The 14065-nt window shown below is 48.9% G+C and overlaps 1 protein-coding gene across 5 annotated transcripts; it reads right to left on the bottom strand.

Annotated features, from left to right (window-relative positions):
• Positions 1-572: 572 nt before the first annotated feature.
• HAPLN2 (hyaluronan and proteoglycan link protein 2) lies at positions 573-6522 on the bottom strand. Of its 5 annotated transcripts, XM_036865395.1 has the most exons (8): positions 6413-6522; positions 6190-6234; positions 5793-5854; positions 2803-2914; positions 2243-2596; positions 1926-2042; positions 1598-1780; positions 573-1191 (listed from the first exon to the last, which is right to left on the bottom strand). In XM_036865395.1, the coding sequence occupies exons 4-8, from the start codon at positions 2888-2890 to the stop codon at positions 911-913; spliced, it is 1023 nt and encodes a 340-aa protein (XP_036721290.1). In that variant the 5' UTR covers positions 2891-2914; positions 5793-5854; positions 6190-6234; positions 6413-6522; the 3' UTR covers positions 573-910. The 5 variants fall into 5 exon arrangements, with proteins under 5 accessions (XP_036721290.1, XP_036721297.1, XP_036721282.1 ...); XM_036865402.1 differs by lacking the exon at positions 6190-6234; XM_036865387.1 differs by lacking the exon at positions 6190-6234 and having other exon boundaries at positions 5793-5851.
• Between the last annotated feature and the right edge of the window lie 7543 nt (positions 6523-14065).

The raw sequence follows: 14065 nt of genomic DNA, 5'->3' as shown, positions 1-14065 counted from the left end.
TGAACGCTAAACCCAATGCACAGCCGCCCTGCAGTATCAGCCCTGCGAGGACCTTACTGTGTCCGTTAACCTCCTCTTCCTTCTGAGGGCTTAATTTCCCATCAGCTGTTAACAGCGGAATGACTTTCCTTCCTTTAATAGCAATCATGTAAACCCTTCTGGGAGACTGGCAGGATACAAACACATTTTGAAATATGTTCAGGTCCACCTTGTATTTGTTCTGTGGTGCCCAGGGGCTAGGCCTGGGGGTTTGGAGCGCTCCTGGAAGATTTGAACTAGAGTAATCTTAAGTGAGTGTGTGGCGCCCCCGCGTGGTGCCTGGTACAACACCACCCTGGATTCATTTGCTCCTATCCGTGGCCAGGCCGTCCACGGTGAATCCAACTCTCTTCCGGCCTTTTGGTGCCCTCTCCTCGCAATCCCTACTCTCTTGCAGGTTCACCCCTCAGGGGCAGTAGCCTCTGCTCTTACTCTGTCTTCCTAGGCGCGCCGTCAGCACGCTGGGTCCAAGGTCATCCCCCTCATCCCCCTACGCCTCGCCGCCGCGCTTACAGCTTCACCCAACACAAAAAGTCCTCGAGTTATTTTATTGCTGTATATAGAAGTCAGTTAATGCCCCCGGGACGCCCCATCCGTCACCCAGCAGTGGCTGCCTCGTCTGCCGGGGCGCGCGAATCGCCGCGGGTCCGAGGGTCGTAGCCGCGCACCGCCACCGGGTGTGCCACCACTTCCCCTCCCCGACGCCGGGCCAGCCGGGATCCTCGGCCTGCAGCCCTCGGCCGAGAAGGCGGGTCAGGAGGGGCTGCTCCTCGTCTGATGGAAGGGGAGGCTCGCGGGAAAGGGGCGGCAAGAGACCCCTGACACGACTCCCAGGCTTTGTCGCGCGCGCTGGAGGGGGCGCTGTGGGCCCCTATTCGGAGTAGCAGTAGGTCCCGTAGGCCGCCTGCTGGGGTCTGGGGAAGCCGAAGCTGCGCACTCCGGGATCCGGGAGGCCCCCGCAGCGCGGCCGAGGCGTGGTGATGGGGAAGCGCACGCTGCCATCCGCCAGCCAGCCGCCGTCGCACTGGTCCAGCCCGGAGAACTTCCAGGCTGCATAGAGGTGCCCGACCTTGGCCACCATGGCCCCGCGCCGCCGGCACGCCGCGTGGGCTTCAGACAGCGTCAGCCGCCCCGGCACGAAAAACACTTGGCCTGGGGACCGAAGCGGGTCACCGACTGATCCAGAGAAGGGCCAGCCGGGGCGCGGCGGGATTCAGACTCCCAGGGAGCAGAGTCGGGGGGGCAGGTGTGGTCGGGTGGGTCCGAGCTTGGGTAGGAGGAGTGGGAGTAACGAGACTGGGGGTGCGGGTGAGTTTGCGGGAGACAGGCTGGAGCCTGGGTGGGCGGAGTGACGGAGGGGCGAGGCCTTCAAGAGACCACGGAGCTGGCCCGGGATCTCAAGCCACTTGCCTTCTACCTTCCCCGCCCCATTCTTCAGGTCCGGGTCCTGGCCCCGCTCGCCCCGCCCCGCCTCATTCACAGGCTGAATCCTCCTCCTTCGCAGCCGGTCAGGCCCCGCCCCCTCCGGTGCTGAGGCTGGCTCGCCCCGCCCCCTTACCTGACAGCTCAGAGGTGAAGCAGAAGGCGTCGTAGCGGTCACGCTTCCGGTCGCGGGGCCCGTAGCTGCGGATCCCGGGCCGCCCTGGGCCACCGCACGGAGCGCGCGCCGTAAGCACAGGGTAGCGCACGGAACCCTCGAGCAGCCAGCCCGCGTTACACCAGTCCAGACCCTCGGTCCACGCTGGGGGGAGATGGCGGGGGGTGGGGTGGGGGGGTCGGGCGATTAGAGGCGCCACAGGCGGGAGCCAGACCCGGAGTTCGCCTCCACTGGGGTCCACGTGACAGCCCGGAGGGCGCCTGGGCGGTGCCCGGGTTCGGCCGCTCACCCTGGTACAGCTGGGCGTAGGTGGCCAGGCGTCCGTCTTGCTCCTCGCACGCCTGCTTCGCCTCATAGTAATTGAACTGGTACCTGCCCCGACTGGGCTGGTACGGAAACACCACACCTGGGGGGGGGGGGGGCAGACAGCCTGGGGAGGGCCGGCAGAAGGAGAGGGGGAAGGAAGGGCGGTGCAGCCTAGGAAGAAGGGCTAGGGGGTCCCCGGGAGCAGGCGGGGGAGAGGCTGGGGAGGAGCCCTGGGAGGCCTGAGATGAGACAGCCGAACCACCCCTGGAGAGGAGCGGGGCAGTAACCAAAGGGCCTCACCCTCCAGGCGAAGGGTCAGCGCCACGCTCTCGTCCTCGATGCCATTGATGAGCTCACAGCGGTACCGGCCCTCGTCCTCCAGGCGCACGCCCGCGATGACCAGAGAGGCGTCTAGCCGATGCCCCCTTCGCATCCTGGCACGCCCCGCCAGGGGCCCGTAGCCCCGGGCGTGCGGTCCGCTGGTGATGAGGATGGGCGTTTCCTGGAGTTCCCCCGGCTCCACTTTGCTCCAGCGCACCTTGTAGCTGGGAGGCGGGGCGCCCAGGACGCAGGGCAGCGTGGTCGTGGCCCCACGACGAGAGTGAACGACCTCGTGGATGGGGGGCAGGAGGTAGTGGGGGCCAGGGTGGGGTGCTGAGCAGAGGGGGCCACAGTGGCAGGAACCCCCTCACCCTCAATGCCCCAAGTGCCTACCCAGATCCCCGTACCCCAGGCTCCCCCAACCCTCTCCTCCATTGCTCACTCAGCAATGACTCTCAGCCCCAGAGTATCTCCAACAGCTGCCCTTTCCACTTTCCCCACCACTGTTCCCCAGATTCTGGGCAGAGCTAAGGTCTTACCTGAGTCCCCCAGGGCTCTGTGGAAGGTGGTGAAGGCCCAAGGGAGAAGGAAGTGGCAGAGAGTGGGGAGACTGATCCTGCCGTGCATGATGGGGAGTCAGCCCAGCACAGTCTGCAGGGCACAAAGGGTGGGCATTCCTTAGGACTAAGGGAATGGGGTGGAGGGAACAGGGTAGATCTCCCATCAGGGATTCCTGAGAGGGGACCGTCGAGCTGGAAGCCATGAGGGCAGAAAAAGGGGCTGAAGTTGTTAGCAAAAGGAAGGTGATGGGGGAGGGGCAGAAACTAACTCCACTCCCTGCCAGGCCTCCTGAGCCCATCCCTCCTCCTCTCTCACATCCCTTCAGTCAGCAGGTCCTAATTTAGCACCTCCTCTACCTATCCATTCTCAGCACAAGTGGTACTTCCCAAATCTTTTTTTTTTTTAATTTTATTTATTTATTTATTTATTTATTTATTTATTTATTTTTGGCTGTGTTGGGTCTTCGTTTCTGTGCGAGGGCTTTCTCCAGTTGCGGCAAGCGGGGGCCACTCTTCATCGCGGTGCGCGGGCCTCTTACTATCGTGGCCCCTCTTGTTGTGGAGCACAGGCTCCAGACGCGCAAGCTCAGTAGTTGTGGCTCACGGGCCTAGTTGCTCCGCGGCATGTGGGATCTTCCCAGACCAGGACTCGAACCCGTGTCCCCTGCATTGGCAGGCAGATTCTCAACCACTGCGCCACCAGGGAAGCCCTACTTCCCAAATCTTGCCTTCTGGATTGCCACCTGTGGTCTCTGTCCTCTTCCAATACCCATTCTTCATCTGAAGTCAGAGTAAATATGGTCTTGCCACTCTCCTGCTTAAAACGGTGACTCCCCATTGCCATGAGGATCAAATCTAGTGTCCGAACCCAACTTCCAAGGCTCTCTGTGATCCAGCCTCTCCCAGCACCTCCAACATTGCCCCCCACCCTACCCCTCACCACCTGTGCCCTCTGCACTGTGCTCCAGACATGTTCTGGCTCCAACACAGTCCAAGTTCACTCTCACCTTCCTCTTACAGGCAATCAGTTTGGGCCTCACCTCCTCTGGGAAACCTTTCCTCTCCCCTCCACTTCATCACGCTGTAGTGCACTGTGATCTACTTCTCTGGTTCCCCTACTGCCTTGGACTGGGGACTTTTTTTCTTAGAAGTATTTCTATTAGCAGCTAAATTAGCAGTGTGGATCTGAAAGTAATACATATGCATATGTAGACTATGTCAGTGAGCTTTCTAGTAATTATAAAGTTATAAAGTATAAAATTATAAGACTATTAAAAATGATTTCAAACACAACTGTCTATTTCAGTAGTTGATTTTCCCCCCTTCTTTATTCTATTCTTTATTCTTTATCACCTTGGCCATTTTTTCTTTTATTATCCTTATAAAAGACTTCTACAGACAAGTCTATTGACCTAGATGGAACATTTTAGAAAAATATTTTCTAAATGTTTACTGTAGTGTATATTTAAATTTCCAAATGATAGTTAACCCAGGATTTTACAACTAAGCCTAGAATTTTGTTACAAAATGTAATAAAAAGCTTTTAAAACCCTTTAACAATCAATGGTATAAGTTTCATATTCTCCTGCATATATAAATTTGGTATACTTCACTTCTACTGATAACGTTTGTATTGTTTCTAAGAGACATTAACTTTTAATTTTCTGGAACATATTATCGTTAAGTCACAAATAGTCTTTTTTTTTTTGGTGATAAGAATGAATAGCAGGAGCAGCATTTGTTAAACCTAATCTAATATGAAACTGACTCTTTCTTGTGAGTAAATTTGAATTTTGAAACAGTAGAACAATAAGGCTTAATATAAAGCAAAATAAATTTTTTATGTTTATGATCTGACCTTGGCCATTTTTTTAAAAATTGGACTAAAGACCCCTTAACCTAGTTTTATTCCTTTTTGAGATCTGATTCTTCCACTTCCTAATTGCATGACTTTGAACAAGTTGCTTAACCTCTCTCTGCCTCAATGTCCTCATCAGTAAAATGTGGTGAATAGTAGCACACCTACCTCACTGAGGAGTAGTGAGGATTAGAAGAAGTAATATATGTAAAATGCTTAAATAGGTCCTGATATCTAGTAAGGGCTATATATATGTTAGTTGTTATCTGCAGCTCCCGGCATAGTTTCTGGCACACAGTAGGTGCTAAATAAATATGTGTGTTAATGAATGAGCTCCCATTAAGGACTTCTGGGAAGAAGAGCAGGGACATGGCAAGAGGAAGGAAAGACTGGAGGAGTCGGAAAGCTAAGGAGCTGGACTCCATCTTCTTGCAGATGAAGGCCAGAGCTGAGCATGCAGCAGAAGAGACAGGGTTGAGGTGCAGAAAGGACTTCTCAATGGTTAAAAAGGAAAGCATCTGGGACAGGGACCTGAGCGAGAGAACACATCTCCTGTACAGGAGAACCTGGTAAGCACAGTGATAGTGGGAACTGAGACCGATCGAGGGACCCATAGTAATGACAGCCAGCACCCACATGTTTAAAGTTCAACGTGCCTGAAACTGCTCTAGGCACTTTACATGTACACTTTTATATTTACTCCCCTTAGCAATGAGGTAGGAACAACTATGGATCCCATTTATATATGCTCAAAGGTGCTCACATGTCAGGATACTTGAGTGAGGTCACACAGCTAGTAAGAGGAGGGGTTTGCTGGGACTTGAATCCAGACTTGACATGAGGTTCAAGCTCTTAGTCACTGATCTGTCTTTCTGTTTCTCAGAGCAGGCGCACACATATCTTCTTCATACCCCTTACAGAGAATGAGAGAGCGGCCAACAGCTCCAGTGCCTCCCCCCACCTTTTATTTTTCCACTTATAAAGTTTTATTTAAGAGAAATATTCATAATTTTTATGGGACACTTTTAGGTATAGAATAAAATTATTTCACTGATAATTATTTTATGAACATTCTTATCAACAGTACTGTGTAAGATATTTTGACACTGACCTGTTAGAAGTGGGCCTCTTCACAGAGATGGAGGGAGCAGTGACTGGCAGCTTTTTGTCCTGCTGAAGGAAGAGGTTCCAGGTGAAGGAGTTGCCTGGGCCCCTGGGAGGTCCAAGCATCTAAGAGCCCCAGGACTTGGGCCCCTAATCATCGTGGTCTCTCCTTTCACACCTTTGAGGAAAGGCTTCTGTCCTGAGTTCAAAGAAGTCAAGGTACCAAAAACTCCCCCACTCATCACTCCACTAAGCCAGGCTAAGTGACTAGGGTCCAGCTCTGTGACCGGGCACTGTGTCTGTGGCACTCACTGTCCTGGGCCCAGGGGAAGACACGGCTTAGGAAGAGGCATGGGAACCCATGAAGAGGGATGGAGTAAAGGAGGCAACCCAGGAATAATTACCTGGAATATTGTGGAGAATGGGGTGCCTCGTTTCTCCTAGATGCTCTTAGACCAGAGAAGGGATGGATTAATGGGTGGGTGTAAGGATGTTGGACTGATGGGCATGGACTGAACTACAAATGAGGCTCAAAGATCCATAAGTGTCAAGTTCCAGCTGCCTCCACTTTTCCATACGGGCCTACTCTGCGCAGCACCACTCCACCTCCCCCAGCAAAGCCCTCACCTCTGCCCTCCGGTGCCTGGGTGCGCATTGCCTATGGGAAGAGGCTCTCAAGGTGGGAATCAGACTTCCAGGACCTCCAGTTGCTTCAAAAAACCTGACCCCTTCTGTCCAGCTCCCCTGTCTGTCATCTGTCTGTCCTTTCCTTCTCTGTCCCCACCCCATCGGAAGCACAATTTCCCATTGTCTCCTTCTTTTCCCCTATTGTTGAATAACAGGGGCCCTTTCTTTATCCTGTGGGTAATGGCAACGAAATGTCAACAGCTGGGGATGTGGGATGCAGGACCGGCTGGCACACACCACCGGAAAAAGGGCCTGGGTGGAGGCGGGCTCAGAACAGGAACTGACATCCCCAAGGAGGAGAAAATGGGGAGAGGGAGAGAGAAGGTTGGTGAGAAGGTTGAAATGAGGTCCCCCTCAATATTCAAGCTTCAAGGCTCTAAAGAGATTTTGTGTAAGGCCGGGGAAATGGCTGAACTCCACAGAGAGCAGAGTGAGTGGTCAGCATTGCAATAGGAGAGATGGAAATTAGATAGCACAGAGGACTTTGCTGTCTCTGGGAAGGACATGGGAATTTCTGAGGATGGAAGGATTTTGGAAAGCTCTCCAAGAGAGGGCATCTTATTTGTTCCCTAGTTCCCCATCGCCTCCTTCAGCAGATAGATAATCTTAAAGTTCTCAAGAGAAGGGAGATCCTTAACCTCCCCGAGTGAAGATTCACTTCTCTAAAATCCCTCTTATTAGGAAGTTCTTTTGGAAGTCTAAACTCCTACTGGAGTTTAAGCTCATTTTTTAAACCTTTCTATTGAGATAGAATTTACATACAACAAGGTGCAGATCCTAAGGGTACAGCTCAATAAATTTTGACATGTGTACACACCCTGTAACTACCCAGCCCCAGATTAAGATATAGAACGTTTCCAACACCCAGAATAAGCGCATTTCTTTTTTGTTTGCTGTCAATGCAAAGGGAGCACTCCCTCCGTAAATAGCCATTTAGAAATGTTTCGAGCTTCGAATGGCCTCTTGACCTTCTTTTCTCTCTGCAACCCAACATCAGTGGCTTCACGTTACTAAATCCTACACTTTCAGGATCCTTAGCCTCCTCGTTTACCAGAGGGAAGGGAAAGTGACTTGTCCAAGACCACACAGAACGCAGTTGTTGAGTCGAGCCTAGGACGTTCTGCTTTTCCGGCTAATCCCTCTTCCACTCCTCTCCTCGACCCTCCGAGTCAGCCCCGGAGCTGCAGGGTCTTCACTGGGGCCATATTTGACAGCATGGAGCCCACCCCGACGGTGCTCTTTAAGGATTGGATCGACTGTCTTTTCCTGTCCGCTCCATCCTTTCCTAAACCGTTCCCTCTTCCTCCCAGAGAGAAGGACAAACGAGAACAGACAAATAGCCGCCTGTCTCCTCTGCCAGGACACCCTGATCCCGCGCATCTGATTGGCTTCCGCCCAATGCAAACAAACAGCCTTACGCGGAGAGGGAGCGTATAAAGCCTCCATGGCCTGACCGGTCGCACCCTGATTCCCAGGCTCACCCCTCGTTGCTCCTTTCTCCCCAGACCACTTCTGAGTTGCGGTTCGGAAGTCTCTGGTGTATAAATCCGTAAAAGGCTGAGTTTGGCAGGGAGGAAGGCCTAGAACTATGCGATAGATGCAAAGAGAACCCCCTTGAGGATGGAATGAGAAAGGAACAGACCAAGAATAAATATAGCGTGAATAACCAAACTGTTGAGTCTGCTCAGGTCACGTTCATTCTCAGTTCTTCCCGAAGACACTACGAGATAGGAATGAGGTAAGACTGCTCAAGCTTGAGTTGGCATCTTTTCTGGCATCTTCTGAGGAGAGGCCTTTGCCACTCCTGCTGCCTACCAACCAGGGTGAGGTGGAATCATCTAGAAGGAGCATGGAGTCCTGACACCTCTTTCCCTGACACCCCAGACTCAGCCTCCACCCTCCAGGCACGTTCAGCAGACTAATTTTCTGGATCTTTGGTGACGGCAAGCATGGGCCCAGTTTACTACGGGATTGTTGCATGAAGGACTGGAAAAGTCGGCAAAATGGTACTTTAGGGCGCATGGCAGGGAAGGGCCAGGTGTGCCGGGGTTGGGGGGGTAGTGGGGGGCTTCCCGCTCCTTCCAATGAAATTTGCATTCACACCCAGCTGCCTCGGCCGCCGCAGAGTCTCCAGCAGACGCTGCAGGGCCGTCTCTCGCTCCTTCTCTGCTGGGTCTCACCTTTCTCCTCCTCCCTGGGAGCCCCCAGGCCTCCTCTTTCTTCTAACCCAGGCTCGGGCCTTTTGTGGGGCTGCATCCTGGCTGCACTGCAGGACCATGTTGGGGGAGAGCCTGAGGGAGTCAGCCTTGTGGAAAGGCATGTTTTCCGCTCAGGATGCCTCACTGTACCCTGAACAGCCTTTGTCCTGTAGACAGAGTCAAGGGTGGGAAGGAAGGGGAAGATGTGACCCAGGCCCTTGGGTGTGGGGTGGGCTGCCAGTCTGGAGGGGGCATGAAGCCACATGGGCTAATGGGAAGAACACTGGACCATGAATCAGGAATCCTGTTCCAGCCAGATGCCGACTTCCTATGAGACTCTATAGCAACCTCCTGGAGCTTCAGTCTCTCTAATTATCGAATGGGCACCACACCTGCCCAGTGGGACTGGCTGGTGTGAGGATGACGGAGCAGCCTTCTACCCGGTGAAAAGCACGCTGTGAATGAGGTTCATTGTTATGATGGTTAGTTCAAATTGGAACACTGCTAGAGAAGGGGAGAATGAGATGGGAAAGAGCTGAGATCCGTTAGACCCCCTCATCCTTGAACATCCTTGAACTAGCCACACCCTCCAAGAACAGGTGGAGCCCCTCATGGGGCTGGGATCTCTTTCTAAACAGTGAGGGTGTCCCTCTCTGTATTTCCATCTTACTCTATTTCCATCTCTGTGGAGAACAGGAGGATGTCACCACCATGCCTAAGATGCCACGTGGAGCCCTGACCGTGCCCCATCTCAAGCTGCCCCGCCCAGCCCAGGAGTCTTGACAGAACTCAGTTCCCTGTTCGTCACTCCAGCCCCTTGATTTGGGGCTCTTGAGAAGTGGACCCACAGTGCCCACTTCAGTACTGATCAGAACCTAGAAACTAGAAGCAAAGATGTCCAGAGGGAGGAGCTGGCTGGCTCTATGGGCAGCCTCTTCCTGGCTCTGAAAGGTCTTGAAAGACAACAGTGGGGATATCTGGTTGTCCTCATCTCAACCTGGCAAATGTTCAGGTTCCTCAACCATCTCTATCCTGAGGGCGTGGTGGCTGAGGGGTGTGGCCAGGGTAGTGCTTTTTCTGAAGTCCCCCTTTTCTGAAGGGCCTCAGGGTATAGAGAACTGTGTGAGCAATGCAGTATATGAACTTAGGAAAGTCTTGACCTTATGAAGTTCTCAGGCTAGTGGGATAACACCTGTCCTATCGCAGAGGTAGGTGAGGGTAAAATAAAATGTTGGAAAGTGCAGAGAACAGTAAAAGACAAATGTCTAGAAGTTGTTTCCATGGTTACTAAGATTTAACAATTATATTTTACATATTACTAATCATGTCTCTGTTTGTCACAGTCAGTTCATGGCTATATTCAAGTGGGCCATTTAAATTGTACTTTTGGGGTGCAGCTACTATGGAAAACAGTATGGATGTTCCTCAAAAAACTAAAAATAGAGTTGCCATATGATCCAGCAATCCCACTCCTGGGCAAATATCTGGAGGAAACTATAATTTGAAAAGATACCTGCACTCCTATGTTCATAACAACACCATTCACAATAGCCAAGACATGGAAGCAACCTAAATGTCCATTTACAGATGAATGGATAAAGAAGATGTGGTACATATATATAATGGAATACTACTCAGCCATAAAAAAGAATGAAATAATGCCATTTGCAGCAACATGGATACAACTAGAGATTATCATACTAAGTGAAGTAAGTCAGAAAGAGAAAGACAAATACCATATGATATCACTTATATGTGGAATCTAAAACATGACACAAATGAACTTATCTATGAAACAGAAACAGACTCACAGACATAGAGAACAGACTTGTGATTGCCAAGGTGGAGGATGGTTGGGGAGAGGATTGGGAGTTTGGGATTAGCATACACAAACTGTTATATATAGGATGGATAAACAGCAAGGTCCTACTGTAGAGCACAGGGAACTATATTCAATATCCTGTGATAAACCATATAAAAAATATGAAAAAGAATGCATATATATGTATAACTGAATCACTTTGCTGTACAGCAGAAAGTAACACAGCACTGCAAATCAGCTATACTTCAATAAAATCAATTTTAAAAAATAAAATTGTGTTTTTGTTCATCTACCTCTGCAAATACCTTGAGATTCCCGAGTCCTCATTTTATCAGCCCTTCTCACACTCCCAGGCCTCAAGGCTTGCTCTCTCAAATCCCTGCTTCTGTTCTCGTTCAAGGCAGTCTAAGTTGGATCTGACCCTACTTTGTACAGACTCTCACTCCCAGTCTCACGTTAGTCAAACTTAAGCCTAGAAGTAAGAAGATTTGCAAGTATTAATCAACCATTCTCAGGCCAGAATGTGAATAAATTAAAAAAGTGAGCCCCAACTTATAGCTCTACATTCTCTCACATGAGAAACATAAATACTCTCACAGTATTAACATTCCCATTTTATGGACAAAGAAACTGATGTCTAGAGAAAGTTAGTTAATTGTTAGTGAGTAACCCAGGGAGCTCATCTCCAAAGCTAGATGAGTTCTTCCCTTCTGTGGAAGAATAATTCCTCCAAACTTAGAAAAGGTAAAATGAGAATTGCTTTTTTTGTTGGTTGTTGGGGGTTTTGTTTTGAGGGGGAGTTGTTTGGTTTGGTTTGGTTTGGTGTCGCTCTAGAGCATTGTCTAAAAGCTTGCTTGACACTCAACTGACTCTCCTGGAGAATGTAACTTTGTTGTTATAGTATATTTGATAAATAATCTACAACCAAAAAGAGATGAAACATTTACAGTCTGTATGGTTAGTGGTTAACTTGCAGAAGTTGATAAAATGATAGGGTTTTGGGGCTTCCCTGGTGGTGCAGTGGTTGAGAATCTGCCTGCCAATGCAGGGGACACGGGTTCGAGCCCTGGTCTGGGAGGATCCCACATGCCGCAGAGCAACTGGGCCCGTGAGCCACAACTGCTGAGCCTGCGCGTCTGGAGCCTATGCTCCGCAACAAGAGAGGCCGCGATAGTGAGAGGCCGCGATAGTGAGAGGCCCGCGCACCGCGATGAAGAGTGGCCCCCGCTTGCTGCAACTGGAGAAAGCCCTTGCACAGAAACGAAGACCCAACACAGCCATAAATAAATAAATTAAAAAAAAAAAATGATAGGGTTTTATTGCCCAACAGAGAAGTTAACCACAAAGGTGTTTTGGTTTTATTGTCCTGGAAACTTGACCAATCATATCTAAATTAGCAATCTTATTTCGGCATTCCTTTTTTTATTGACTATATAAATCCCTGTTTCTCAAATGCTCTTCAAAGCAGCTCTTTTGTCTTCTTCCTAGTTCTGCCATTAATGAGTTAAATAAATCTTTGATGTGAGTTCAAAAATAACTTTGAGAATTGTTTTTCCACTTCTCAACTTCCCTATATTGAAAGCAACATCCTAGTGCTTTCTGCTTCCCTGGAATAGCAGATCCACTTGTAGAACTAACACATGAGTGCCCTGAGAGACTGAACCTCCTTGAGGGGAGGATACTTTGTATCTCCAGCCTGCAGAGGACCAGCAATGGCACTAGGAGGAAGTGGCCATTCTCAGCAAGAGTCCTCTACAGTGCCTTCTTGTAGTTAAGGCTACGAAGGCTGCTGCTCCAATGGGCCACCATTGTTACAGCAACTCAATTTCATTAGCTACATCAGAGACTTTATAATGCATCCATTGTTCTTCCTCCAGGAAGCCTCCCAAGAAACAATTTAACAGTTTTCTCACCTGGCATATACTAGCATTCAGAAAATGTTTACTGAATAAATAAATAAAATTGACGTTTTCTTTCTTTCTTTAATTTCTGCAAGCTTAACCAAAGGGCAGGACATAATGGTTAAGTTCCACAGGCTCTGGAATTTGAGTGTCCGGAGATAAATCTCAGGCAACCTACTAACTGGATAACATTAGGCAACCTTCTCTTTACTTCATTGTTTTCCTCTGAAAATGAGAATAATGACATCAATAATTAGAACTGTGCCTGACTCATAGAATGCACTCAATATATTTTAGCCCTTACTGTTGGTGAGGGGAAGAAGTGTCACAGGGAACAGAATCAATCAAAACACAGATACTGACTGATTGAGCCTAAGGGATCACGTGATTTTTTAAAACCATAAACACATACAAATCAATGTCCCACTTATTTTTATTTATCACGAAACATAACAAAATTAATACATGAACATAATGAAAAAGAATTAAACCAGTAACAAAGGGATAAAACGAAAGTAAAATCCTTCCTTCCTTCCTTCCTTCCTTCTTCTTACTTCCTCCTGGAACAATTAAACCATTGTTAAGCTTCTTCTGTACCTGCCCATAAAGTTTTTAAGAATCTACAAGAATTCAAATAAATAGAAACATATATCATGCACATACTCTTTTTTTTAATCTAATTGGGATCATATACAAACTGCTCCCTACTTTGTTGTTGTTTTTTTTAACCTAATAATATGTTGTGAACATCAGTCCTATCAGCACATGACATAAAGCTTCTTTATTCTTTCCCATGTCTGCATAGTATTCCAGTGGGTGGCTGTAGCATAATTTACTTAACGAGATGCCTATTGTTGGAGACTGCTAGAGGTTGGACAACCAGTTAGCCATCTTGGGAAAAAAATATGATCCATAATTCATTCCTTAAACTAAATAAATTCTTGGAAGCGCAAATATTTAAATGTAAAAATGAAGCCAGAATGAGTCATAGAATAATAATTTTTAAATTGGAGGGCAACTTTTATTGCTTTCTTAAAAACTGATTCCACAATGATACATTTAATTGTAGACAGTTTAACAAACATAAAAACATTTAAAAATGAGAATCCCAGGATTTCTCTGGTGGCTCAGTGGTTAAGACTCCGCGCTCTCAATGAAGGGGACCTGGGTTTGGTCCCTGGTCAGGGAGCGAGATCCCACATGCATGCCGCAACTAAAGACCCAGCGCAACCAAATAAATAAGCAAGTAATTTTTTAAAATGAAACTTAATCCTACCACACAGAGAAAATAAATTTTAACATTTTGTTGTCTGTCCTTCCAAACTTTCAAGGCATTTATGTAGTTATTTATTACGTGTATGAATTTTTTCATGACTTAATATGCAATACATCTGACAGCCAGCAGGTGGCGCGAGAAGGCAGCATTACCGGCGCTGACGGGCCCTGCAGAGTGCTGGGCTCCGCATACAGCTCGAGTCCTATGCACTGTTGGAGGATCACCGCTTGTTTACTGCGGACGATGTTCAGAGATGGGAATGCTATAGCAGAGACCTGAAAGTTCTGGGGGCGTCCTCCAGACTCAGAGCGCCCTTCAGACTCGCTTTGACAAGGCTGAGCTCAGCTTCAGTTCAGAGGGAGAGAGTCCCAATATCTCAAAGCGTTTTCCTTCGTA

Source organism: Balaenoptera musculus, chromosome 1, assembly GCF_009873245.2.
Source record: "Balaenoptera musculus isolate JJ_BM4_2016_0621 chromosome 1, mBalMus1.pri.v3, whole genome shotgun sequence".
NCBI classification, from domain to species: Eukaryota; Metazoa; Chordata; class Mammalia; order Artiodactyla; family Balaenopteridae; genus Balaenoptera; species Balaenoptera musculus.
This window is presented reverse-complemented; position numbering and strand designations above follow the sequence as displayed.

Excerpts from the sequence above, each read along its gene's own strand:
- HAPLN2 (XM_036865395.1), bottom strand. The coding sequence starts at position 2,890 with ATGCACGGCAGGATCAGTCTCCCCACTCTCTGCCACTTCCTTCTCCCT. Across the intron at positions 2,597-2,802 it reads CAGAGCCCTGGGGGACTCAG|CACCCCACCCTGGCCCCCAC; the intron begins GTAAGACCTTAG and ends CCCTCTGCTCAG. Across the intron at positions 1,781-1,925 it reads CTACGCCCAGCTGTACCAGG|CGTGGACCGAGGGTCTGGAC; the intron begins GTGAGCGGCCGA and ends ATCTCCCCCCAG.